Raw genomic sequence first — 22,805 nt, forward strand, 5'->3', positions numbered from 1 at the left:
CCTTTTTTTTAAAACCATTTTTATTCAGAATTAAAAAAGAACATCTCTATGTAAATAGTTTAACAGTTTTATGGCATAATTTTAATCCATTACAGACGTGTCTCTGAACATGAATTAGATTCTGATTTCCCAATTGCCCCAAAGTTTTATTGACAACGGCTTTGTCTCGCCTTTTGAAATCATTCCTCTTTCCGTTTGAGGTTTTTTTTTGTCATCTTGTCCTTTTCGTTTGACGAGCTCATAATTAGGTCCCGGATTGATTCGCAGCTAAATGCGCTCGAAAACACGCTCGTTATTCTGAGACTCTCCTTTTGTTTCCACGACACCATTTTCAGGAAAGCAAACACCTAAACGTCGAGATAAAGCCTCTTAATTGCCGTCAGCCTCCTTTCTTTTCTTCCATCACTACCAACGCTCCAGCAGCGTTTCTTCCAGCCTCCCATCACAGACCACCTCGTCTGGATGGGCTTTAATCACTTAATTCCCTTCCATCTTCTACTGGAGGCATCTATGCATTCATTTTTTTGAATAGTTTCTCTCACAAACCATAAAAGAAATAAAGCCAAAGTTATTTATGACGACATAAACCTCGTAGTGGCTGCAAAATGAAACTGTGGAGGATGGATGATATTGAATTCCTCAACACGGTACTCAATCCAATCCATTGTCTCCCTCTCCCCGAAGTGCCGGCCAGTTACTCGTTACATTTAAACACGTGGGTCAATAAAGGTAATTGACGAGCTCTCACACGGATATGTAGTGATGAATGCGGGATATTTCTGCTGCAATGAATCAAACTATACCTCCGGAGCCATTAATGGATTGTTGTATTCCCCGCCTAATGGGGATAAGCATAAACTCATTCCCCACAGTCGATCCCGTACAGTCTGGCAGACAGGTACCAATAAGGCGCCGTTATTGGTCCATCATTTAAAGTTTATGAGCACCTCGGAGCGGAGGACCAAATGGTGAACCGCCGCTTGTGGCTTAGTGATAGATTATTGTCAAGTCCATTGATCCGGGCCCGAGACGACAAGAGGAAAACATGGCATCAATCTGAGATTTAGATCTTTAGCTCACGCTTGTGCACCTAAATACAAACATAAATTTAAAAATGCTGCCATCTGGTGCTTAAAGAAGACGCAACATGGCGCAAGTTCAGCAAGAAGGAAATAGAATTTAATATAAAAAACAAACAAACTGAAAAACACCAAAACATTTTTTTAAACAACAGTACACTGTGAAAACATTTTAAATTCAGTTTGTGTTCAGAATAGTCCAAAAATGCACACTTATGGGAATAAAATGAAATACTTTGGCGTCAGGAAGGAGTCTTGGAAATGATTTATTAGGCTTTACAGATCCTTTGAAACAGAAGTACACGTATTTATTTATATTATGTCTCTGAAAATGTCTGTCAAACGGAAATGTATGAAATTAAACTTTCGTCAAATGTAAACTAACCAACCGAATATATAAAATATCAGAAGGGCATATATTTATATATATATTTAGCTTGAAAAAGACGGATAAAACAACACAGAATGAGATAAACATTTACTCAGATCGAGGTTTCACAACCTCCGTCATTCACAATCACATTACTGCTGTATGAAACCCCAGAAACGATTATTATTGAATGCATGTTCATTTATTTCCCCCCCCCCCCCCCCCCCCATCTTTTTGGTAATAACGTGCTTTGTGATGGTAGAAAGTGGTCCAGTGCATACGCCTGAATAAACAGGCCTCCTTTAAAAAGCCTTTCATCTTTGTAAGTCTTTCACAACATTTCGGTGCATTCTCCGATATGGAAATAAAAGTACCGGTAAGCAAAACACTCTCCTTCCACCTTTAACGAACCGATTGCAACACGGCGAAGGCTAACCTCGAGTCCAGAAGAATTCTGCATTGAGATGGCTGAACAGGAAAATCTAAATGAAAGGACGACCCAAGTTTGCAGGAAACTAAAAATGTTGTGCAGAAACATCTTTTTAAAACAAGTCCGTAGTTGTAAATGTGCCGTTCAGTCCTTTGTTTGGTCGATTGACCTCTGAGAATCAGTCAATTCCTGCATCTACCTGGCGCTCGTCTCCAGAGCAGCTTAACAACAAGCGCTTACCGGTTATCTGTCTCTGAGACCATCGCTACTGTCCGAGCAGCCGTTTGGCGCCGTTCATTCGTCGTCCACTAAGTGGCCGATGCGTCTCTGCATCGCTAAAGCGCCCCGTGTCCAGAACGAAGGGTGAGGGTAGTCGTACCGGCAGCAACCAGCGCTCGGCTCGGATTCCCTAACGCCCGCACTAAGACAAGGGCTAGCTCCTCCCCCGTCTCGTCAGGATGACCCGTTCTCATCGGCGCCCGTGCCGGGCCTTCTCGATGTTTGCCAGGCTTTGTGAGAGTCTCGCGGTGAAGAGCCGGCGGGTTTTACCGCAGTAAGTGTGCGTCGCCTTCGACAGCTCCTCCTCCAGAGGATCCAGCAAATCATTTACGGGGTCTGAACCGAACGAGTACTGGTAAAAGAAGACAGGTTTGGCGGTTAGAGCGGTGCCGGCGAGTCGTCGTTTCACAGCGAGACATTTGGTAAACGCAACGGAATGAAAAGGACATGAAAAGTCAGAATCGTTTGACGCCTTTTATCTCTCGCCGTTTCTTCAGAGCTTAGAGGCGGAGGAGCGGGTTTGGAAATCTCAAACTACTGTTTAAAAAATATTACTTTTTTAAAAAAAATCCCCCCGAGGACCTCTTTCAACTTCCTACTCTTCCAGGGAAATTGATCAGATTCCCACATTAAGTAGGCAAAGTGGTGCTCGAGGCCGAATTTATGCTTTCCCTCGATAAATAAGGAAATAAATCTTTAAGGCGTGGCAACTCAGGTGGGACTCCAGACCTAATCTGGCCGAATCGTGACGGCGTCCACATCGTTGGAGTCTCTTTTACGCTCGTAGGCTTACATTCCGGTGATAAGACGGGATTGGAGAAGACATTTCCTGTCTTCCCAATAATAACGGCGTCTTTACAACGCTCAGAGGAAATCAAAGGGGAATTACCGCTTTTTTTATGCCAGCTCATTTGCTTGCGGTCGGGTGGCTGATATTGGGTCACAAAGAGATTGGCGTCTTTATGAGGCCAGACAGACACACACACACACACACACACACACGTCATAAAGCTGCGTTTACAGTTGGTGTATTGATTTTGTGCGGCTGATGGGGCACCGTCGGTGTGCAGAGCCCGACTCTAAACGTACCATCGGCTGTAAAACATTTAACTGCTGCTGGCTGGGATCAGTTTTCTGGCTTTGGAGGGAGGGAGACGCTTCAACGATGGGAGGAAGGCCGTGATTGGTCGGACACACAGACCGGGATCAGGAGTATCGGCGTTGCCTCAGCCTTCCAGAAGCTTCTTCCTTTCGCATAGCAGCAAACGCACAACGCTGGTACATTCGTGTCTGCAATTGATCCCGTCTTATGAAGCTGCCGGTTTAACAGCAGGTCATAGCTGAGGTATGGATCAGCCCATCCATCTGATCTATTGCTCAATGCTCCGTTAACAGGAAGGCAATGAAACTCCTAATGTTGATGGCTTCATCAAGTAAATGCCACCGGTGTCGTCAATATCGTTACGGCGCTGGTAAACAACCATAAACATCCTCGTGGGGGGGGGGGGGGGGGGGGGCATTAGCCCTCTAAGACTGGTGGAGATTTGCCTTTTCCAATACGGATAATCTGGTTTTGCCAACACTTACAGCCGTTTGGGGTCGCCGGGAGAGCAGGTGCGTCACCGCAGTGATAAAAGGCCTCCATTCGTCCGACCCGCAGCACTTTGAGAGGCGCTTTTCCTTAACTTAAACGCTCCCAAGAGACTTTTAACACGGTGCAGCTTTCATTCAAGTGTTCGAGTCGACAAAAAAAAAGCCACCCGAGAAGGTGTCTGACTTTCTGTGTTCGGTGTTCAGGATGAAAATAAAAGCTGTATCATAACGAGAAGTGTTTCCGGCCAAAACGGCAAATCTTCCTCTGCTTTTATCTGCCTGCATCATCATCACTTATTATTATAAAGTATTTTTAATGCAATATTTAAATGTGTATTTACATTACACTGATCTCGATGCAAGGGTATCTTCAAGACCTTTTTTGTCATGAAGAATAAAATGTATAATAAAAAAAAAACTATTAAATGGGGAATGGAACTGCAGTTAATTTTATGCACTGGTGGGAACATTTTATAAGTCTTATAAATCTTGAAAGTTCCAGCGTCATCCGCTTGAGTTCAATATGAATACAACTGGATTTATAGTGTTCTTCCATCCTTTATGTGGAGGGTTCTGCCTTTCACTGCGTCTGTACCAAATTCAACTTTAAACATAAGAACAGACCGGCGTCGCATGTTCTAAATGAGGTCGGCGCCTAAATACGGACGCTCACCTTTCGGATGGCCTCGTACACAGCTCTAAAGGCGGGCTGCTTGTGGTCGTGGTAAACCCCTCTGTTTCCGTGTAGGATGGAGACGCCGTCTTCCTCAGCCGACGCACAGTTGCTGCCGTAGATGCAATGATCCGGGCGATAATTCCACTGGCATGGAAACTCCAGCAAACACTCTGGGAACAGACAAAAAATAATAATAATGAAGTTGATAAAAAAATAGGAACATTTGGATGATTTATATTATTTCTTTCGCTTCGATGTCACTGTGAAGGCCAGATGTTATGCATATGGAACAGTGCATGCTGTGTACGCATTAATACGCGTAGTCTCACCGGGGTTGTGATGGAAAACGATATTGAGCAGGTCCTGATCTCCCCATGTAATGTTGAGTTTGTATTTCTGGAGCAGAGGCATCAGCAGCTCCTCCCAACGCAGCCCCACAGACGTCATGTCATTCTGTCAACAGACACAAGCGTGCATGTGAAGTTATCGGCAGAGGAAGGAGGACCCCTAGTGGCCAATAAAAGCAATCGCACCACACCAGAGTAAACCGCACACGTCTCCCGGAAGCTATTTCTTCAGCATTCGACCATACCTTAAAGAACACTCTCCTGATCCTCGTCAGGTTCATGAGCATGACCCCCGAGTTGATGCCCGTCCTGCCGTAAAACGGGTGGCGAGCGAAGCGGCTGTACCAAGCAATGCGGGGCTCCTCGTGCTCCGGGGCCATAGCGGCGAGCTGCGAGGAATTAAACGTGGAGAAGAACGTCCACAGGTGGTCCACGGGCCGCAGGAAGAGGATGTCCGAGTCGACGTACACAACGGAGTCCACGTCCGTTAGCATCAGCTGCAAAGACACACGCAGGCGGGCGTAACGCGAGCCCTGAATATGGATCATCTCCAGTACGTACACGGATAACTTGTTTTGTGTTCAACGCCAAGACATTCTCGCTCTTCTTTTCACAATACAAGACACTCACAGGTAAGAAAAGCCTCTGAGAAGCGCAGGGCTTGAAGAGTTTCTTCCACTCTGCCGCATTCTCGCTGGGGAAGCTGATGGAATAGATCTTGTGGTTGAACTTTGACCGAATAAACCCAGGCCACGATTCCAGCTGGGACACAGGAAACACGTTACATTAGTCCAGGAAAACGCGAAAACGTACGCCATGAACGTCTCATTTTAACAATACATTCGACGTACGACTTCCTCGAAGCCGGCGTGCAGTTGATCTTCAGCGAAGATGTGCAAGTAGAGACGCTTGATACTGAAAAGCACAGCGGACTTGATCATGGCGAGGGTCTCTTCCAGCCTGTCGCCACAGGCCACCACCGCCAGGTGCATGACAGGTCCAGGTCCGCTCCGAAGACCGCCACCTCTTTCGTCGACCCGTCCCTGCTGTCGCATGATGTACCTTGCAAGGGAGGACGTACATTAAAATAAGTGAGCCAGGGAACCTGCATGTTTTCAAGAACAAACTTAATGGCTTTGCTTTTTAATAACTCTAATATGACTGACAAAATATAAGAACCAAGAGCCAGAATTAAGAGTGAACAAGGGTGGGGAACATAAGAAACCCATTGGACACCATTAGCAGAGGAAACAAACAATTTAAGAATGCGTTTCTACCTGTAAGCTAACGCATTAGCATCTATCGATAGCTGACTGCGCAGGCAAGGCAGCATCAGCACCTGAAATCACACGCCTGACGAAGTCTCGCGATACTACCGTCTTGAACCACAGAAAACTAGCTCATTCAGATGTAAACATTGTCTGCGTTAGCCCACTGTCGTGTCTTTATGTTTCAATAAAGACTCGCGTGGAACAAACTGTGAGCTGACGTGTTAACTACTTTATTGAACAACCTCACGTTTTTTTTTTCCAACCTAAGTCACATGACCCCCTTGGCCTCATCCCATTGGTCCATAACCATTCAGCATGCATCAGCTACAAGTGACGTTCAAGACCACAACTGTCATTTGTTAACAAAACCCCAACACCTCACCCACAGCGTCATAAACAACAGGTGTGTGGTACAGCGGAACTAAACAGTCACAGCCAGGATATCATTTGAAGGGTTTTTTCTAGCAATTAAAGAAGAAATGACCCCACAAAAAAAAAAAAAAAAAAAAAAAATCCAGTCCTACCTATTATACCAGTGCGAGCTTCCGGACCGAGATTCGTCCGCGACCTCTCGCCTGCCTCCGGAGACTTTCGGTGCGATGAACCCCCTCTTCGGTCCGCCGCCCCACAACAGCACGTCCGAGTAGAGCAGCTTATTGTAAACGTACAGGCCCGACAGCACGGCGAACACCGTGCACAGCATCAGTGCGCGAACGTAACGCTGCATTGCGCAGTTTGTAAACACAGCTCGGGGCTAGAGTCATGACACAAACTCCCGTTCGCGTTCCGCAATCACAGCGAAGCTAGACGCGATGCTAATCGACTTCCGGTCAGCCTTTAGAAAATAAAAGTCTCAAAGACAATTCCGTCATCGACCGGCCTTATAAAAGACCTGCAGCCCTCTTCAAATGTTTATGGAATTTCAAGCTTTTAAAACGTGCTTGACCCTCTTATTTAAATGTTCCACTTCACAAGTAAGAAATCTGCAAAGAAGATACAGCATCACCTCGGAGTAGAGCACTAATTACGCAGTGACGAGCTCTATCTATGTAATGGATGGGCATGAATTGAAAGACTGGCTTTCCCATGTGATTTATATCGCTCACGCGGTTCTGGGGGGGGGGGGACTCTTATAACGAATTATAATAAAACGATTTTTGTTTTTATGTTATACGCTCTTACCTTGAAAGAGAGGTCCATCTTCCGGGTCTTCTCGGCTTCGCTTGATGCGGATCAGGCGGCTCAAGCAGGGGGGTCGGGACCCTACATGGGGGAAGGGTCCCGACCCCCCGGCACCTCTGAAAAGACCCATTCATGGTTTAAGAGACTGGCCGCCTTTGAGTCCACAGATCTGAATGTCAACTCCTTTTTTATTTAGGGTGGGAAAACTCATTTTATACACACAACTATGCTTTAAAGTTCATCCATTGTTAAGCTAGAAAACCGCTACGACGGAGTCGGGTTATTTATTACGTTCTATTATCTACGTCCCATGCTTTGATAATTTTGTTATAAACAGGAGTCGAAACATCCAAGAACTAGAAAAGCACTCTGAGAGCGCAGACCTCCGCTCATTCCCCTCCTAATTGGGTTTACACTGTCCACATGGTGCATGTGGATCATCATCAGAAGGTTCTAGACTGTTCTTGGTATCTTTAAACGCTAACCATGAAAAAGTAAAACTGAATCTGAGTTGTTTTTCCCCCCATTTTTAACTGATTTTTAATCTGTGAATGGAGTAAATAGAGTTTTCAATTATAGCCATTTTCTTTCTTGACCTCATTCTGGATCCGATCCGGACGAAATTCGGTGGCAAGAGAGATCCCCACCCGAGGATCTGAAAACAGCTGCAGCACATAAACCCAGGAACATTCCCGAACTGGGAAACCTTTGCCCATGAGCAACGGACTAAGGAACGCTGCCAGAAGTCTGTCTGCAGTAGGTGAGAGTTGAATTTTGCGGGATCTAAATTGCATCCCGGTGGATAAATAGTAGCTTCTGGTAATAAACCTAAAATATACATTTGTGATTGAATAATAATGTCATCGGGGTGCGTCCGAGTAAAAAGCGACATCATCTCCTTTGAATTCTGTTATTTTCTCTTATTCAGACATGTAATAAACAAGTTCACACATTTGAAAACATTTGAGCATGGCAAAGCAAAATGAAAAACCAAAACCCATCGACAGGTGACACAGACACATTTTAACGCGTTTCTCCGTTCTCGACACGACTGAATGAAGAATGTCCGACCGACGAGCTCCAGCGAGAACGCCGGGCGAGTCCCAGCTAGCGGCGAGCCCGCGGGAATACGCCTCCGACACGTCGAAACGATCCTAACAGAGAGATATAGCCTGTCCCACAATACACCGAGACCATATATTATCATGCCATGACAGTTTTTAAGGATCTGTGCTAAGATGTTAATGTAAAAGAAACAAACTGACAACACTGGTATGATGGCGAATACAACCACATCAAAACATAGTACAATATTTTTTAGAAATATCCATTTCATCTGTGTAGTACTCTACAGCTATAAGTTATTGTGTAGTTAGGATGATCTCTGCTGGGAGTTTAGTCGTTTTTCTAAAGCCTCCACATTTTGCTACATCAAAACGGAAGGGATTTCAACAGCTTCGTGAAGTCCGTCCGTCGCGCCGCGCGCCTTCGTGAGTGCACGTTCCGGAAGTCGCAGCTCTTCCCTCCGTTGCGTCCAATGGTGAGTCGGAATGGCGAGGTCCATCCTCAGGCGCCGGGGAGCAATGTGCAGGATTGCTTGTGCAGTAGAGACTTAAAGGACACCGGCGTCGACTCGTAGCCGCTTTGACCACCTTCTTCTCAGTCTCCGTGCGATCAGCGTTTCCTTTGGAGTCTTTGAGATAAACTTTATGGCCATAAACCCGGTCTCTTGGTAAAGAAAATAAAAGCAGACCCCTGGTGAAATCCTCCGAGGAACTTCTAAACTTTCACGCGTTGTCCAGTGGGAGGGATGCAAGTGATAAAAGCTTTCCGGCCTTCCGGTCAAAGCTAGCTCAGTACTTAGCCCACTTTGAGCGCTGCTTAGCTGCGGACTAAGAGCTGCTAACATCTCCGATAATCTCCTCCGTTAGCACGAGCTTGTTAGCGGCACGCAGCCGGAAGGTTCCTTTCCCTGCGTGTTTTTACGTGAAAAATATCTCAGGTTTGATTGTTGTGCAAAAATGAACTTCTGCAAAAAAAAAAAAAATGTTCACGCTGTCTCAAATTTGCCTCAAGACGCAAACGAAACGGCCATAATGGACAAGCACACCGGTATTATCCTTTAAATTCATATACTATACCTTCCTTTATCACTTTTGCAATGGTCTTTCTTTTAATCGAGACGTGCCCGGTGCCTTCGCACAAACGGAACAAACGTTACCGGAACTTAACCTCCTCCGAGCATCGCTCGAAAATAGTAGAGCTGTGCCAAAAAGTCACTGCGGAACAGAGGCAGTCCGGAAGGCGACGCTTCATTGTGAGGCTGAAGGTTCACCGTGGGGACACTGAGGAGGGAGGTGAAGACTCCACCAGGAGGAAGAGGAGGTCACGCCGGCTGGGCTGCACATTTCATAAAAACAACCGTTGACGGACGAGGTGCGTCCGAAGGAAGCCAGACGGGACCGTGAAGCTTGTCCAGACGGTTTCAGAGACGCGTCTCAGGTCAGACCTGAAGCAGTTCGTCTCAATCGAAACAGACCCGGAGCAGCGAGCTTCGGCGCAGCACGCGGGGATCCGCCCGGTTTGTCCGAGTGGAAACGCAGATCGCCGAAAAACGTAAGGAGGAGGAACAAAATGCCTATTGCTTTGTGAACGGCGGAGTCGAGGGCTGTGGAGAATCTCCAAACCGATTAAAGTCGTCAAAATCAGGCTTGCGGTGATGAATGGGAGATCATAAGAGGGTGGTGGTGGGTGGGGGGTGGGGCAGCAGCGGAGGCAGGAAGCTCCACCGGAGTCCTGAGGGATGTGAAGGTGGGATGTGGGCGGCGGCCTGGGGGAGGTTCGGCTCAGTGGGACTCCCCGTTGACGGAGCTCCCCTCTCCTCGAGGCGAGGAGGAGCGGGAGAGACCCTTCTCTGTGTTTTCTGAGCTGGAACCGTTCTGACTGTGGTGGTCGGCCATGGAGGCGGCGCTGGACGACGTCGCCGAGGTCGACGGGGGCTTGGCCTTCTCCTTAAAGTCCGTTATGATGACCGTCAGGTCTCCGACCGTCACCTCCAGGTGCTGCGCGCTGCTCCGGTCGATGTTTTTTAACCTCGGCCTTCCGAGAAAACCAACAAAACAGAAACATTTAGAACGCGTCACGGGCGTTATGACGACCAAATCGCAATTTACCCACGCATTCCGAACGCCGCTCGTTTACCTCATCTTCTTGTGACCGTTCTTCTTGAGCGTCGGCTCTCTGTCGCTCTTCTCTCGCTCCGCTCTCTCCTTCTTCTCCTTTTTGGGCTGCGAGGGCAAAACGAACTGCTGCGTTACCTGCTGCTGGGAGACGAGCTGCGAGACGGGACGAGGCTTCCTGATCCGGGGAAAGGGTCGCGGGGACAAAAAAAATAAAGAAAGAAAGAGAGAGAGAGAGAGAGAGAGAGAGAGAGAGAGAGAGAGAGAGAGAGAGGCTGATTAACGAGAGGGAAAATCACAGTGAACACAAAGCTTCATGCTAGAACACCGCCGTAATCAGGAGTCAATAATGGCTGCCAGCGCCGGTTAGGATGGCGCTGAAGTGTTCCCACAAACACGCCCAGTACCTCCGGAATCAAAGCACGACCCAGCGGGACGCGGTGGACCGGCGCAGGCTCGTTTCAGCGCTCCGCGACGAAGCCCGCATCTGTTTTTAACAAACGCAAAAAAGTTGTGAATCACGTGCCGCTCAGCAGGAGAGATCGCTGGTGACAGGGAAACGGCGCTCCCCGATGGCGAGGGAGGACGAAGCCGTTTCCTTCCTCCGACATCAAACACAGCGAACTGAGAAATCACACCCGACGAGTGTCATCTTTAGCAAATGATACGCTACGAAATCCGGCAGTGATTTAGATGCACGGAGGCTGAGATCGTAGTTCTGTGTGTGTGTGTGTGGGGGGGGGGGGGGGTCTATCCGTGTTTTGGGATTGGCAGGAGCCGAGCGTGTTGAAAAGGCCATCTGTTGAGGGGCTGCTGCACAGCTAATGCCTGATTTTACATGCACAAACCCAAACATGTCCAAGCCTATCGTTATACAGTACCGGTATGTACGAATGCACCTGAACGCATCGCTGCTAAAGCCAAAGGGGTGTGTGTGTGTGTGTGTGCACATCCAGGGCAAGCACGAAACCTATGCATGCTGCATAAAGGCTAATGAGACATGTGTGCTGCATACTTGTGCACGCACACACACACACACATTTAGAAGTTCTTATACTTCAGGTAATGTATTCCTCAACCTTAGTCTTAACAGTCCTATAAAATCAACAATGTCCTCATGTGGGATGAAAATTAAGAAAATAGAATCCACACAATGCTAGCAACACACACACACACACACACACGCACGCACACACACACACGCACTGCAGTGAGCAGATGAAGTGTGAGGGCATGGTGAGAACAGAAGAAGAGCGCAGTCTGCTTCCTGAGCCCCGTTGAGCAGGACGTATTTGTAATCAGAACTAAAAAAAACTGATAATTTCCGTCATTCGACACCTTTTGTCGACTTTATGTTCTTAGCGCAGCTCAGGACCGTCCAATCACATTAAATGTTAACTTTAAGCCAATTACACGGAGGCCGCGTGCGCCTGCAGACGCAGGACGATTCGGCTTCGCCTGGGCTTCGGTTGGTTCTCCGGTCGGAGACACAACGGCCTCGTTGTGCCGTTTAATCTGCTCCGGCTCGGTCCGGTTACCGCTATCAGCTGATAAATGTCGTATGTATCCTGACCTACAATGAAAAGCTGCAGCCGCGTCCTAGCGTGGGCGTCGGAGTCACGCCTTTGTGGACCGACCCCTTCAAAAAAAAAAACAAGCGTGCGAAAGCACAAAGAAGCACGAACGCCAAAGTCGTAGAATAAAAATCCATCCACAAGATGGACGTACGCGATGAGAAAGGCGTTGCCGTGCAACACGCGACCTATTTAGCTTAATTCCAGTTGCTGGCGCTTCTGTCTTGCTCTTTGGGTAAAGCTGTTGTTTAAAAAGTAGTGGAATGACCCAAATTGGGGCTCAAGCTTTAAATAATCTTTTTTTTTTTTTTCTTTCCCCCCTTTTCAAGTCAACACTGGCTTCACAGAACACGCAGTAAAAGTGAAATGCAAATGGATCTCTTGGCCTACATAACTGCGATGGGGAGGAGACGTGGAGATCCTCCAACACGTCCGACTCGTCAGCACGACTCCGCAGAACTGCTGACGCCCTTTAAATAAAAAGCTCTCAGAGTCCTCCGGTTTGCAGCTCCAGTAATTAGCTCCTCTGTCCTGACATCCTTCTGCCCCCCCCCAGCCCCGACGCGATGAAGAGACGGCTGTTCCACTGGCGTTTTCGGAGGCTCACGCGAGAACAGCGACCGTCACAACAGAGCCGACCGGAACGCCCTCGAGGCTAAAGGTTAGCGAAGAAGCGCCGACCGGCCTGCCTTCTTCTTTCATCCGTCTCTCTGTTCATTAGACGCCAAACGTGCTTCCCTTTCTCTCAACAGAACTGCCGCCGCCTCATTAGGATGTTTTGCTTGAAGTGTGATCAACAGAAATGTCACCTGAGGCTAATTATAGCCCCAGTCTTTAGGGCCGGTAGGAATATTAACACCGTATTCTGTTTCCACATCCCTCATATATACATATATTCTGGCTAATAGAGCCGGTTCAATAGCCATGAGGTGAAAGTGGAGACGGGACAGCCTAATATTCTGCCGGGGTGAAGCGGCCTCGGCTAACCCAATCTTAGCACTTAGCTCCTCCCGACTGTGTGTTTGCCTCCCTCCATCGATTCGGAGCCTAATAGAACGGCCTTTTGCTTCTGGCAGACGTTGTTTGGAGCTCTTGTTCCAAACAACGTTTGCTCCACTCCGGTTATCTGTTATCCGGCGGCTAACGGAGTCCCGCGCCGGGAACGCCGGGCCGTCAGCAGGAGCTCCGTTCACCAATCGGCGGGAGGATTATGAAAAGGACGGGCCATGAATCACGGCCTTTATTTCGAGGCTTTTAATTGGCCGTCAGGCGAACATGCCTCTGACTGTGCGTGCGGATCAGAAGCATCTGTGCCATCTTGCTTCAGTTAAATACGATGAGCGGAATTCTCTCTTAGAAGCTCCCCAGCCCATAATTATTTACAGCTTCTACTTTTACCCGTCCGGCGCTGCAGACTGGAAGGGTTTGGACGCTTAACTGCCGTCGTCGTCGCTGATCCCTCACAGGGGAACTCTGGGTGACCCTTTCACAAGTATGTCACCCCCCCCCTATCTCCCTCCACTACCCTCTCTGGGATTTCGCACTCCCCGTCCTCCTCCGGATGCACCGATTGACCTTGCACTCCGCCTCCGCCCCCCCCCCCCCGGCAGCAGAACAATATCCGTCCTCCAATCCTGATTTGAAAGGAAATGTTCGTCCATCACAAATTCAGGCGACTCAGGATAATTTTGGGCGGGCGAGCGGGTCATCGTCTTCGGACACTCGGCGGTGACGCAGACGGCGCGGCGGCCTGGAAGAGCCAGAATGTGTTTCCAGACAAACCAGGACACGCTGTAAAAAGAGTCATCTGGAGCCGACAAACACCCCCACAAAAAACAGACAGCGCTGCCGGGCGAAGGATTCAGGAGGTCACATCCTTCCGGATGAACCACTTCCTGCCGACATTTTTAGGACCCTTGCATCCTCCAGAGGAGACACGGGTCCAGTCCCACGGACGACCACATTCAAGTTGGAGTCTTTTGATTTTTTTTATTCAAACATATCATTGAAGCTGCCAAAAGATAGAAACACACGACTTCCAGATACACTCTGATGGAGACCTACTTTCTCCCAACGTACGCCTACAAGCCGATTCATCTCCACCAACGAAAGGAACCACCAACCCGCACGCAGGCGAAGCGTTTGTGCAGAGGAAGGTCGAGATGTGAGCTTTTAAAAACACAAACGTTCTGCTTCGTTTTGAAATACTTCCTCCACAGACAGCCGAACCGCGGCGGCAGAGATTTCTGCAGATGTTCGGACTCCTTGCCAACATACACCCCCCCCCCCCCCCCTCCAGTACTGCGTGCGATGAGCAAACAGCCGACAGGACAGATGATGGACTGCGCCTCCACACACAGATCTCATCACGCCGCTCTGTGATGATGGCGAGGTGCTCGTGAAATAGCTTATTTTACGCCCTGCTGAACACCCTCCATCGAGGTGTACGCATGTCAGGTTTTCCATCAGCGGGTCGTAAGCTGCTCCAAAGCGATGATTAATGCCTCTCCTCGCCTGTACATGCGACCAGCCTGTGTGTGCGTGTGCGTGCGTGTGTGCGTGCGTGTGTGTGGAAGAGAGAGCGAGACAGATGGCGCTCGATGTCCTATGGTTTATGACACCTTCTACAACCTGCTAGCCACACCACTCCGGCCTCCTTGCTCGTTCGGGCGGGCCCGCCCACGCACACACACACACACACACACACACGCGTGTGTGTCACGCATCAGTGTCACCGCAGCAATTACAGGCCCGTCACGTCGCCATAATCTTGAGCCACAGTGACGCGATGGCAGCCGGCTTCATTGTCCTCGGCGTGCAGGGCGGGCGCAGCCGAACCCGGCGCGGCCATCGAACGTCGGCCATCTTTTATAGATCTTGCTTTGCTGGAATCGCTTGTTTTGCACCCTCTGCCCCCCCCCCCCCCCTGTTCATCAGAGCTTCTCGTCACCTTTCTAATGATCTAATTTCACGTCAACACGGATTTCAACACCGCCGGATACGGGGGGGGGACATTTTTCTTGTGAGGAAAATGTTTCCGGGCACCCACTTTTATTTCGTGCGTCGTGTTTGCATGTTATTAAATCACTTTAATAACATGCAAACGAGAAAAGGACGAGTCTGAACCGGCTGCAATCGAACGCACAACATAACTACAGCCAAGTTCGATGGGAGGGGGGCGCTACACATGACCTGCGAAGGCGATCTCGTGTGGAGGATGATAAAACATCTAAAAACAACAACAGGCCAACGCTGACAGGTTCTCAACCAGAACAGAAAATCTCACGCTCGGTTGGTCAATCCGTCACCGAAAACACGCCCCCCAGGTAAATTCTACGACTGGAGGCGGCGAGGAAAGGGAGGCGGACGGAAGAGCAAACATGAAATAGCTGTGAAAACACGGGAGGTAACGCGAGGACAGAGGGAACACAAACCAAAGGCGGAGAGAGAGAGAGAGAGAGAGAGAACCGATAGCAACGTGATCCAGCTCAGTGTTCTGACCTGCAGAAGCAGATTGCTGCTAAACAAGCTCCGGAGTGTTTCCCTCGCGGGCGGACCGACTCGACGGTGCTCGGCTCGGCGAGCAGACGCAGGTGGCGTGGGCGAAGCGCCGCAGGAGGTCGCACACACACTTCACATTTTCAGCTTTAGCGCCCAACGCGAGACAGGTACGCCGCCCCCCCCCGGCGCCACCGCACAGCGACGTTCCGGTCACCGTAATGGTTGCGCTGGGAGGCCCCTTTCATCGTCCTGCTCCAGGATGTGCTTCCCCTCCTGGGCATGCAGGCTGGCGCAGAAATAAAACCCGTGACCTTGCACCCATCAGACAGAGTATACGTAGCACCAAATAACTGCGCTGCAAATGAGCGGCAGGGTGGCAGGGAGATGAAGAAACGCCCGTGCGATACGTTGTAATCCCGAAGCCCGTCGGAGACCGCTTTAACTTCTCCGCGGCCGTTTGGGCAGGTCTCGCTGGCTTCAGATTCGACTTCCTCGTTGCAGGAGTTCCCACTTTGCAGACGGATTTTGCAGAACATCAGCCAGCTAGCGAGTCCGATCGCGCCATCGAACTCGACAATGCGGCTCTTTAAGTATCCTGTAGCTCGCCGTCTCTTCCCATCAGGAACACTCACACTTACGCACACGCAAACATTCCACGGATACCCTCTGAAACGTCGGCTTTATTCACCCTTCGTCGTTGCCGCACAGAAACGGATCCCGGCCGGGGGAAAAGCCGCGCTTTAGCGCCGTTAAGTTGGGCCCTTTTACTTTTGTGATTTACACCGATTCCCCCCGGAACACACTCCGGGCTTTTAAACCTGCGACCTTCAAGCTTTTGGAGATTCTTTGCCGACCGCTGGGTCTTCACGCCTTCGCCGAGCATTAACTCGCAGCAATATCTCAGTGGGGTTGGTTTGGTAGCCAGCGGGGGAGTTGGCCGTGCCTTCCATTTATATTCCGCATCCTGTTTTCCCTTTGCTACCTCCAGCTTGATCGCTCGTCCGTTTGCGTTTGGCGGTCCGGCGGCTGCAAAACCACCCGCGCGGCCATTTTGCTGCGGCGCTAGCATCCCCGCAGAACGGCTATTTGCTTCCGTACGAAGTGCGCGGGCTTTTTTTATGGCTTCCAGAGGGGGGAATCGTTTCGTCTTGTCCTTCTTCCTCATCTCACTTCCAGTAGCAACTTTTTCGCAGAAGAAGAATTCATCTTCTGCCCTGGATAGTCCCCGAGCCTCCCTCTGCTTTGCGCCTAGGGTGAAAGGTCAGGCGATCCTCTACGGAAGCGTTCTGCTAACATGTGGCCGGTAAACAAGATGGCGCCATGGATAAACAACAGGACGCCACCGCCGCATGGAATTAGAACCGTTTGACATAATCTGACAAGACCATCGGTCACGAGTCTCGTATTTTTGAAGCAACCATCACGCCGTTTAACGAACGCACACAGTCCACTGGCGTGACGTTTGACAGACAGAAAAACAAAAAGGAAGACGCGCTGAAAAAGCATAACGTCTGGCTGAATTAGCATTTTGGTGAGAGAGCATCGCGCGAGGACAAGAGGGCGACGCTTCCCTTACAGCCGCTTTACGGGCGTCACGGCTTTTTGTGGGGGGGGGGGGGGGTGGGGGGGCGTTCACGAAGCGAAGCCGCTGGTTTGATGAAAGCAGAAACAGAATCCCCGGAGCGTCCGGAACAATCGACACCAGCACATCCACCGTTTAATGTCTGCTTTGTGTGAGCGAACGCGAGTGTGTGCACGTTGAGTGCATCTGTAAGTGTGTGTGTGTGTGCGTGCGTGTGTGTGCGTGCCTCTCATGACAGCAGGCTGATTAAGCTGTTGCATAGTAATGAGCTACGGCTGTCTGTCTGGCAGCTGCTCTAACAACCTCTTTTCACAACAAGCCCTCCCTCTCCCACACACACACACACACACACACACACGCGCACACACACACACACGCACTCACTCAAGTGCATGCACCAACATGAGAAAATACCACAATTCTGAAAAGGCATCAAAGCTGACAAATGCACTGAAGGGCTGTTGCTGCCGCCTTAAATCAAGAAGGTATCGGTGATGGAGAGAATATTTGGTGATGCATTAAAGAGGGAGAACAACAGGCACTTCCTCTCTGCACTTCCTCTCCTTCACACGCTCCCGTTTTCATTCCGATAATGACGGCCACTTAGGGAAAAACAGTCGTTTCCTGCCTCAAGCCTCTGATGTCAGGACAACGGGCAGAGCGTGTACCTGCAAGGCTTTGTGTTTGGATGCACTCGTACGGTGTGTGTGTGTGTGTGTGTGTGTGTGTGTTTAAGAGGCACCCCCCCCCCCCCCCTCGGTTACAAATATCTCTGGGACAACAAGATGGATGGATGTGCTTAAGGTGCAGGCGATCCCTCTTCCTCGTTTTACAGAGGTCAGAAGCAGGAAGACGAGAGCGAGCGTGACGTCCTCTGCACAGAACGCAGAATAAAGCAACACGGAACCCAGAATAAAGCAACACAGAACCCAGAATAAAGCAACACGGAACCCAGAATAAAGCAACACAGAACCCAGAATAAAGCAACACGGAACCCAGAATAAAGAAACACAGAACCAGAATAAAGCAACACAGAATGCAGAATAAAGCAACACAGAACCCTAAAGCAACACAGAACCCAGAATAAAGCAACACAGAACCCAGAATAAAGCAACACAGAACCCAGAATAAAGCAACACAGAACGCAGAATAAAGCAACACAGAACCCAGAATAAAGAAACACAGAATGCAGAATAAAGCAACACAGAACCCAGAATAAAGCAACACAGAACCCAGAATAAAGCAACACAGAACGCAGAATAAAGCAACACAGAACCAGAATAAAGCAACACAGAACCCAGAATAAAGCAACACAGAACCCAGAATAAAGCAACACAGAACCCAGAATAAAGCAACACAGAACCCAGAATAAAGCAACACAGAACCCAGAATAAAGCAACACAGAACCCAGAATAAAGCAACACAGAACCAGAATAAAGCAACACAGAACCAGAATAAAGCAACACAGAACCAGAATAAAGCAACACAGAACCAGAATAAAGCAACACAGAAACTGCTGAACAGAAACTAGCCTGCAGCGTGTTCGTTAGCTTGTTTAGTATCCTGGACTGCAGTTACCAGCATCATGAAAAAAGCATGATATGATGATAGTCAGATTAAACTGCTCATCATTCTGCAGGGGGGGGGGGGGGGGGGGGGGGAGAGAGAGAGAGAGACCACCGGTAACGTATATCAATCGCCTTACCTCGTTGACGTCCCCTTCCTGACGTCACACATCATGCACTTAAAAGCTTCCGCCGTGTTCTTGTACGTGCACACGCTGCAGTCCCAAAACCCCTCGTCGGAGGAGGGCTTCGGTTGACGCTTCGGCCTTTGAAACAGTAAATAAACAGAAAATGATTACAAGAAACGAAAAGAAATGGAGGGAGAGAGAGAGGGGGGGAGAGAGAGGGGGGGGAGAGAGAGGGGGGGAGAGAGAGAGGGAGAGGGGGGAGAGAGTGGGGGGGGGAGAGAGGAGGCGAGCATCTGCGGAGGCTATCGGGAGCTAACATCTGGGCTAGCCGATAGGATTTAGGGAATCATCTGCAATCGCGCTGTGATCCGACACTGTAATTGGCGATGAGGTTTTAGCACCCGCGCGCGCGCGCGCACCGACACGCGCACAAACACACACGCAATGAGAGCGAGAGAAAGAGCGCCGGGAGAGAGAGAGAGAGAGAGAGAGACCATGGAGAAAACCCTTTTTCCCCCGTGCCGCCTGTCGATGTCCGCTCCCCTCTGCTAGCTTAAATACGTCACACTCCGACCCGGTCGTTACCTTGTGGGACTCCTCTTGTCGCCCATGCCAGACCAGGGTATCTTTGGGGGCGCTGATACGAGCACAGGCCGCGTTATTTTCGATTATTTTAGCAAAAGAAGCGATGCGTCCGAGCCGCTCGGCTTCCAGCTGTCGTGGAAACTCCGCTTTGGGAAATGGTCACGTGACTCGCGGTGGCCAATCAGAGGCTGGTTTGCTTCCGAGGCTGACATTCCTTTTGATGAATCTCCGCTGCGTTCACGCCCCAAGATAACGTCGTATATATGAACACCGAGTGTTTCATTTCGTCAGCGACGCAAACACGAGCTTGTTTTGCACACCGTGTTTGCTAGCGAGATAAACGTGTGCAGTTATCAGGTTCGATTCAACATAAACGCTGCGCTTTCAGTTGTCATTTGGAGAAAAAAAACAAAAAACTAAATATGCAGTCTATCGTACGAGATTCGGTCGTTGGACGATGCGCGATTCACTGCTATTAAAATTGTAAATCAAAGAATGTAGAATATTTTCTACCAAATGAGGGAAAAAAAGGAATAAAAAAATAGAAAATCGGTTCTCAAGAAAGATATTTTTTTTTATTCCGACAGCGTCGAATGCAGCAAAACCCCTTAGAAGCTAATCTCCCGTCTAATGATGCGTTAATGGGGCTACCGCTCATATCAGCTCTCTGTGCTGGGAATCCTCTCACATCCCTCCATCTCTGCGTCTGAGCCGCGGACTGCAGAAATGCCGCAGCAGATCCTAAGAGGCGCACAAATCATCGGGGAAGCCCTCGCTTTATTAGCGTGCTGACGCAAGCCAGCACCAAAGCCCACATTACAAAGCAGCGCACATCGTGACGGGATGGGGGGGGGGGGGGGGGGGGTTATTCCAGAACCATGTCGTATCGAGGAAAACCGAGTGGAATCCCAATCTTCTCTCTATGATGCGATTTTTACTGCAGGTAAATTACAAAATGCTGCGTTTTAGTCACTATTTAAGATTTACTTTAAATATTACATCTTCCTTGGGTCCCTCAAGTGATTCAACATCGCTCATTCAAATAGTGACGTCATGAAAACACTTTTGCTATGGAAGGTTTTTGGTAAAGATACTTTTAATGATATATTTAAAAGAAATTGTTGCACATTTTGACAAAACAATAGAGAAATAATCCAACCACTACAATTTCAGCATGATTCGTCTCATATGGACTTTATTATGTGGCCAAACACCAATGAAATTAACCCAACAAGAGCATATTTAGAAACATAAAAATATCCTATTTCTATGTACAAGAAGGACAATGGTTGACTATATCAGTGCAACTGGAAGATTCTTTTTTTTTACACAAGACTTTTTGGCATTGTTTTAATTGTGTATTAGTCACTGAGCTCTTCCTCATCACTGAAGTATGCACTCTTTTTGATTCTTGGCTTCCTAGAGTCTGAGGATGTTGAGGCAGCGTCCGCTTGAGACCTCTTGTGTTGCTCTTGCTCCACGTGAGCCTGCTGGAGTTTGACAACAGGAGAAGGCAATGAAATAAATTAATAAAAAAAAACGCATCACTTTAAAAATAGCCTCAGTTGCTGTATTTATAATAGTTTGCATCCAAAAAAATAAAACATTCAGTTTTCCATATCAGCAAACGTACCTGAAAAGCAATAGCTTGGCTCAAACTATCCAATGTTGGGTCCTCTCCCTCTTCTTCACTTTCATTTTCTTCTTCACTATAAAAAGACGCAAGAGTTACAATTAAAATAAAAGTACGCAACTAAATATCTCACAATATCTACTATGAAATAAATACTCACACATGCTCGGGTTGTTGCGCCTTTTTATTCTTCTTCTTCTTTTCTTTCTTCTTTGGAGGTTCCCTTTCCCCAAGAATGTTTTTAGGGCACGCGTAGCTCAGATGGCCTGTATCCTGTTACACGAAGGCATTAAAAGGGACAGAAAAGAGAGACAAATGTACAACTTTGTAGTTTAAAATAAAATATGGCAGCTCCACAAAAATCTGAACGACGCACTGACCCCACACTCGTAACATTTAGACTTGTCTGTGTAGCTCCGTCTCCTTATGAACTCGGTTGCTCGCCCGTTGTCGACGGCGATGCTCGCCTTCACCGTTCTCCCAAACAACTGCCAGACAGAAAGTCATTATCCATTAAAAGACAGGCACGAAGGCTACTATGAGAAGCAATGGCGTTAATGTGAAATAGACTCGCCTGCTTGTTGTTCACGGCTCGGACGCAGTTACGAGCCGATTCTCTGTCCAGGAAGAGAACGAACGCCACCCCTTTACTCTGGCGAGTGTCTTTGTCCTTAACGATTGTAACCCTGGAAAAAGGTTTCAGAGCCTTTAAATCAATGTTGATGGGGTTTGTCTTCCTTAACCTCTTATGTTGCTTTGCACAGAGCGATATAAAATCTGTTAAAAGCGATAAATTATGACAGATTTGTTACTTACTTTACAACTTGTCCATACTTGGTAAATAGCTGGAATGAGACAAAAGCGAAGTGTCATTGGTTGCTTTGGTTAAGGAGCGATTGTGGATTTTTTTTTTGACGAACAATATTCTCACTGACGTCATTTCAAATGACAGATAAAGACTTTGAGAGAGTAACGTACCTTGTGCAGGTCATTGTTGGTCAGAGAGAACGGCAGGTTGGACACATACACGGTGCTTTTGCTCGGCGCTAGCCCCCCGCTCATACTGAATACCTGAAAACGCCGCAGCTTCAACGCTAGCAAGCTAACAGACGCATAATTGAACGCAGCGCTAACAGTTTTAACATTATTTAAAACAACGCGATAATCGAATCACCCACCAACAGAGTCTTCGCAGATAAATCATACAAAACGTGTGTGTTTTCAAGCGGCTAATGTCTCAGCAAACAAAAACAAAACGCAGCGGCTGCGTGCGGCGCGTTGTGATGACGCAAGCAGATTCCTCGGCCAATAAAAGAGCCGTGGTACATGGCTAAATCTGGGCTAGCTGAAACGGGCTAAGCATTTGGGATTTCCTTCGCTAGTTTCGTTTAAATTCGTTTGATTTCCTCCGGGATATCCCCGAGATCTCGTCGTTTCGCTGCACACTTCGGCTCCGTCGGTGCAGGTTGGTGAACTCTCCTCTAAAGCGAACTAAACAGCACATCTGTAGCTCGTAGATTAGCTAGTTAGCCGTCCTGTCTTCATGGACATGTACATTCGTTTGACAGTGTCTCTGCACCCACACTCGCTCTTCGCCGGCTGCGTTGTTGAACACGGCCGGCCTGATTCTCGCTGTTTTGTGGAGATCTGTTCAGCCGGCTGAGGATGGGTCGCATCTCACGGTCGCAGTACTGTTTACTTCATGCATTGTTACACCACAGACAAAACACGCAGAGGTTGTTGGTTTTGTTGTGGCGCATTGATTAAGTAATCCACGTCGTATTTCTTTTTTTAAGGGCTTGATCATGAAGACTTCGGAACAGCAGTTTTG

At 48.5% G+C, this 22,805-nt stretch overlaps 3 protein-coding genes across 5 annotated transcripts; all 3 read right to left on the reverse strand.

The window, feature by feature from the left end:
• Positions 1-1,666: 1,666 nt before the first annotated feature.
• LOC137910769 (glucoside xylosyltransferase 1-like) lies at positions 1,667-6,772 on the reverse strand. The gene is made up of 7 exons (XM_068755171.1): positions 6,570-6,772; positions 5,626-5,836; positions 5,405-5,536; positions 5,020-5,271; positions 4,757-4,880; positions 4,425-4,597; positions 1,667-2,510 (listed from the first exon to the last, which is right to left on the reverse strand). The coding sequence occupies exons 1-7, from the start codon at positions 6,770-6,772 to the stop codon at positions 2,349-2,351; spliced, it is 1,257 nt and encodes a 418-aa protein (XP_068611272.1). The 3' UTR covers positions 1,667-2,348.
• Positions 6,773-10,073: 3,301 nt separating this feature from the next.
• yaf2 (YY1 associated factor 2) lies at positions 10,074-19,465 on the reverse strand. Its single transcript, XM_068755301.1, has 4 exons — positions 19,342-19,465; positions 18,769-18,894; positions 10,429-10,584; positions 10,074-10,326 (listed from the first exon to the last, which is right to left on the reverse strand). Exons 1-4 carry the CDS (start codon positions 19,365-19,367, stop codon positions 10,074-10,076), a joined length of 561 nt encoding a protein of 186 aa, XP_068611402.1. The 5' UTR covers positions 19,368-19,465.
• Positions 19,466-20,468: 1,003 nt separating this feature from the next.
• zcrb1 (zinc finger CCHC-type and RNA binding motif 1) lies at positions 20,469-22,227 on the reverse strand. 3 transcript variants are annotated; one of them, XM_068755187.1, is made up of 8 exons: positions 22,153-22,227; positions 21,953-22,045; positions 21,791-21,819; positions 21,549-21,660; positions 21,355-21,462; positions 21,135-21,247; positions 20,975-21,050; positions 20,469-20,831 (listed from the first exon to the last, which is right to left on the reverse strand). In XM_068755187.1, the coding sequence occupies exons 2-8, from the start codon at positions 22,034-22,036 to the stop codon at positions 20,703-20,705; spliced, it is 651 nt and encodes a 216-aa protein (XP_068611288.1). In that variant the 5' UTR covers positions 22,037-22,045; positions 22,153-22,227; the 3' UTR covers positions 20,469-20,702. The 3 variants fall into 3 exon arrangements, with proteins under 3 accessions (XP_068611288.1, XP_068611289.1, XP_068611287.1); XM_068755188.1 differs by having other exon boundaries at positions 20,469-20,828; positions 21,953-22,221; XM_068755186.1 differs by having other exon boundaries at positions 21,953-22,221.
• Between the last annotated feature and the right edge of the window lie 578 nt (positions 22,228-22,805).

Source organism: Brachionichthys hirsutus, chromosome 22, assembly GCF_040956055.1.
Source record: "Brachionichthys hirsutus isolate HB-005 chromosome 22, CSIRO-AGI_Bhir_v1, whole genome shotgun sequence".
Classification (NCBI taxonomy): Eukaryota; Metazoa; Chordata; class Actinopteri; order Lophiiformes; family Brachionichthyidae; genus Brachionichthys; species Brachionichthys hirsutus.

What these genes read in the sequence shown, in the direction of transcription:
- LOC137910769 (XM_068755171.1), bottom strand. Translation starts at nt 6,772, where the DNA reads ATGCAGCGTTACGTTCGCGCACTGATGCTGTGCACGGTGTTCGCCGTG. An exon ending in AGCTCGCACTGGTATAATAG is followed by an intron (nt 5,837 to 6,569) that starts GTAGGACTGGAT and finishes CTCCCTTGCAAG; the next exon opens with GTACATCATGCGACAGCAGG. An exon ending in CTCAGAGGCTTTTCTTACCT is followed by an intron (nt 5,272 to 5,404) that starts GTGAGTGTCTTG and finishes GTGTCTTTGCAG; the next exon opens with CTGATGCTAACGGACGTGGA.
- yaf2 (XM_068755301.1), bottom strand. Translation starts at nt 19,367, where the DNA reads ATGGGCGACAAGAGGAGTCCCACAAG. An exon ending in AGGAAGGGGACGTCAACGAG is followed by an intron (nt 10,585 to 18,768) that starts GTAAGGCGATTG and finishes TCCCCGGATCAG; the next exon opens with GAAGCCTCGTCCCGTCTCGC. An exon ending in AACGGTCACAAGAAGATGAG is followed by an intron (nt 10,327 to 10,428) that starts GTAAACGAGCGG and finishes TTTTCTCGGAAG; the next exon opens with GCCGAGGTTAAAAAACATCG.
- zcrb1 (XM_068755187.1), bottom strand. Translation starts at nt 22,036, where the DNA reads ATGAGCGGGGGGCTAGCGCCGAGCAAAAGCACCGTGTATGTGTCCAAC. An exon ending in AAGTATGGACAAGTTGTAAA is followed by an intron (nt 21,661 to 21,790) that starts GTAAGTAACAAA and finishes ACCTTTTTCCAG; the next exon opens with GGTTACAATCGTTAAGGACA. An exon ending in CTAAATGTTACGAGTGTGGG is followed by an intron (nt 21,248 to 21,354) that starts GTCAGTGCGTCG and finishes TTCGTGTAACAG; the next exon opens with GATACAGGCCATCTGAGCTA.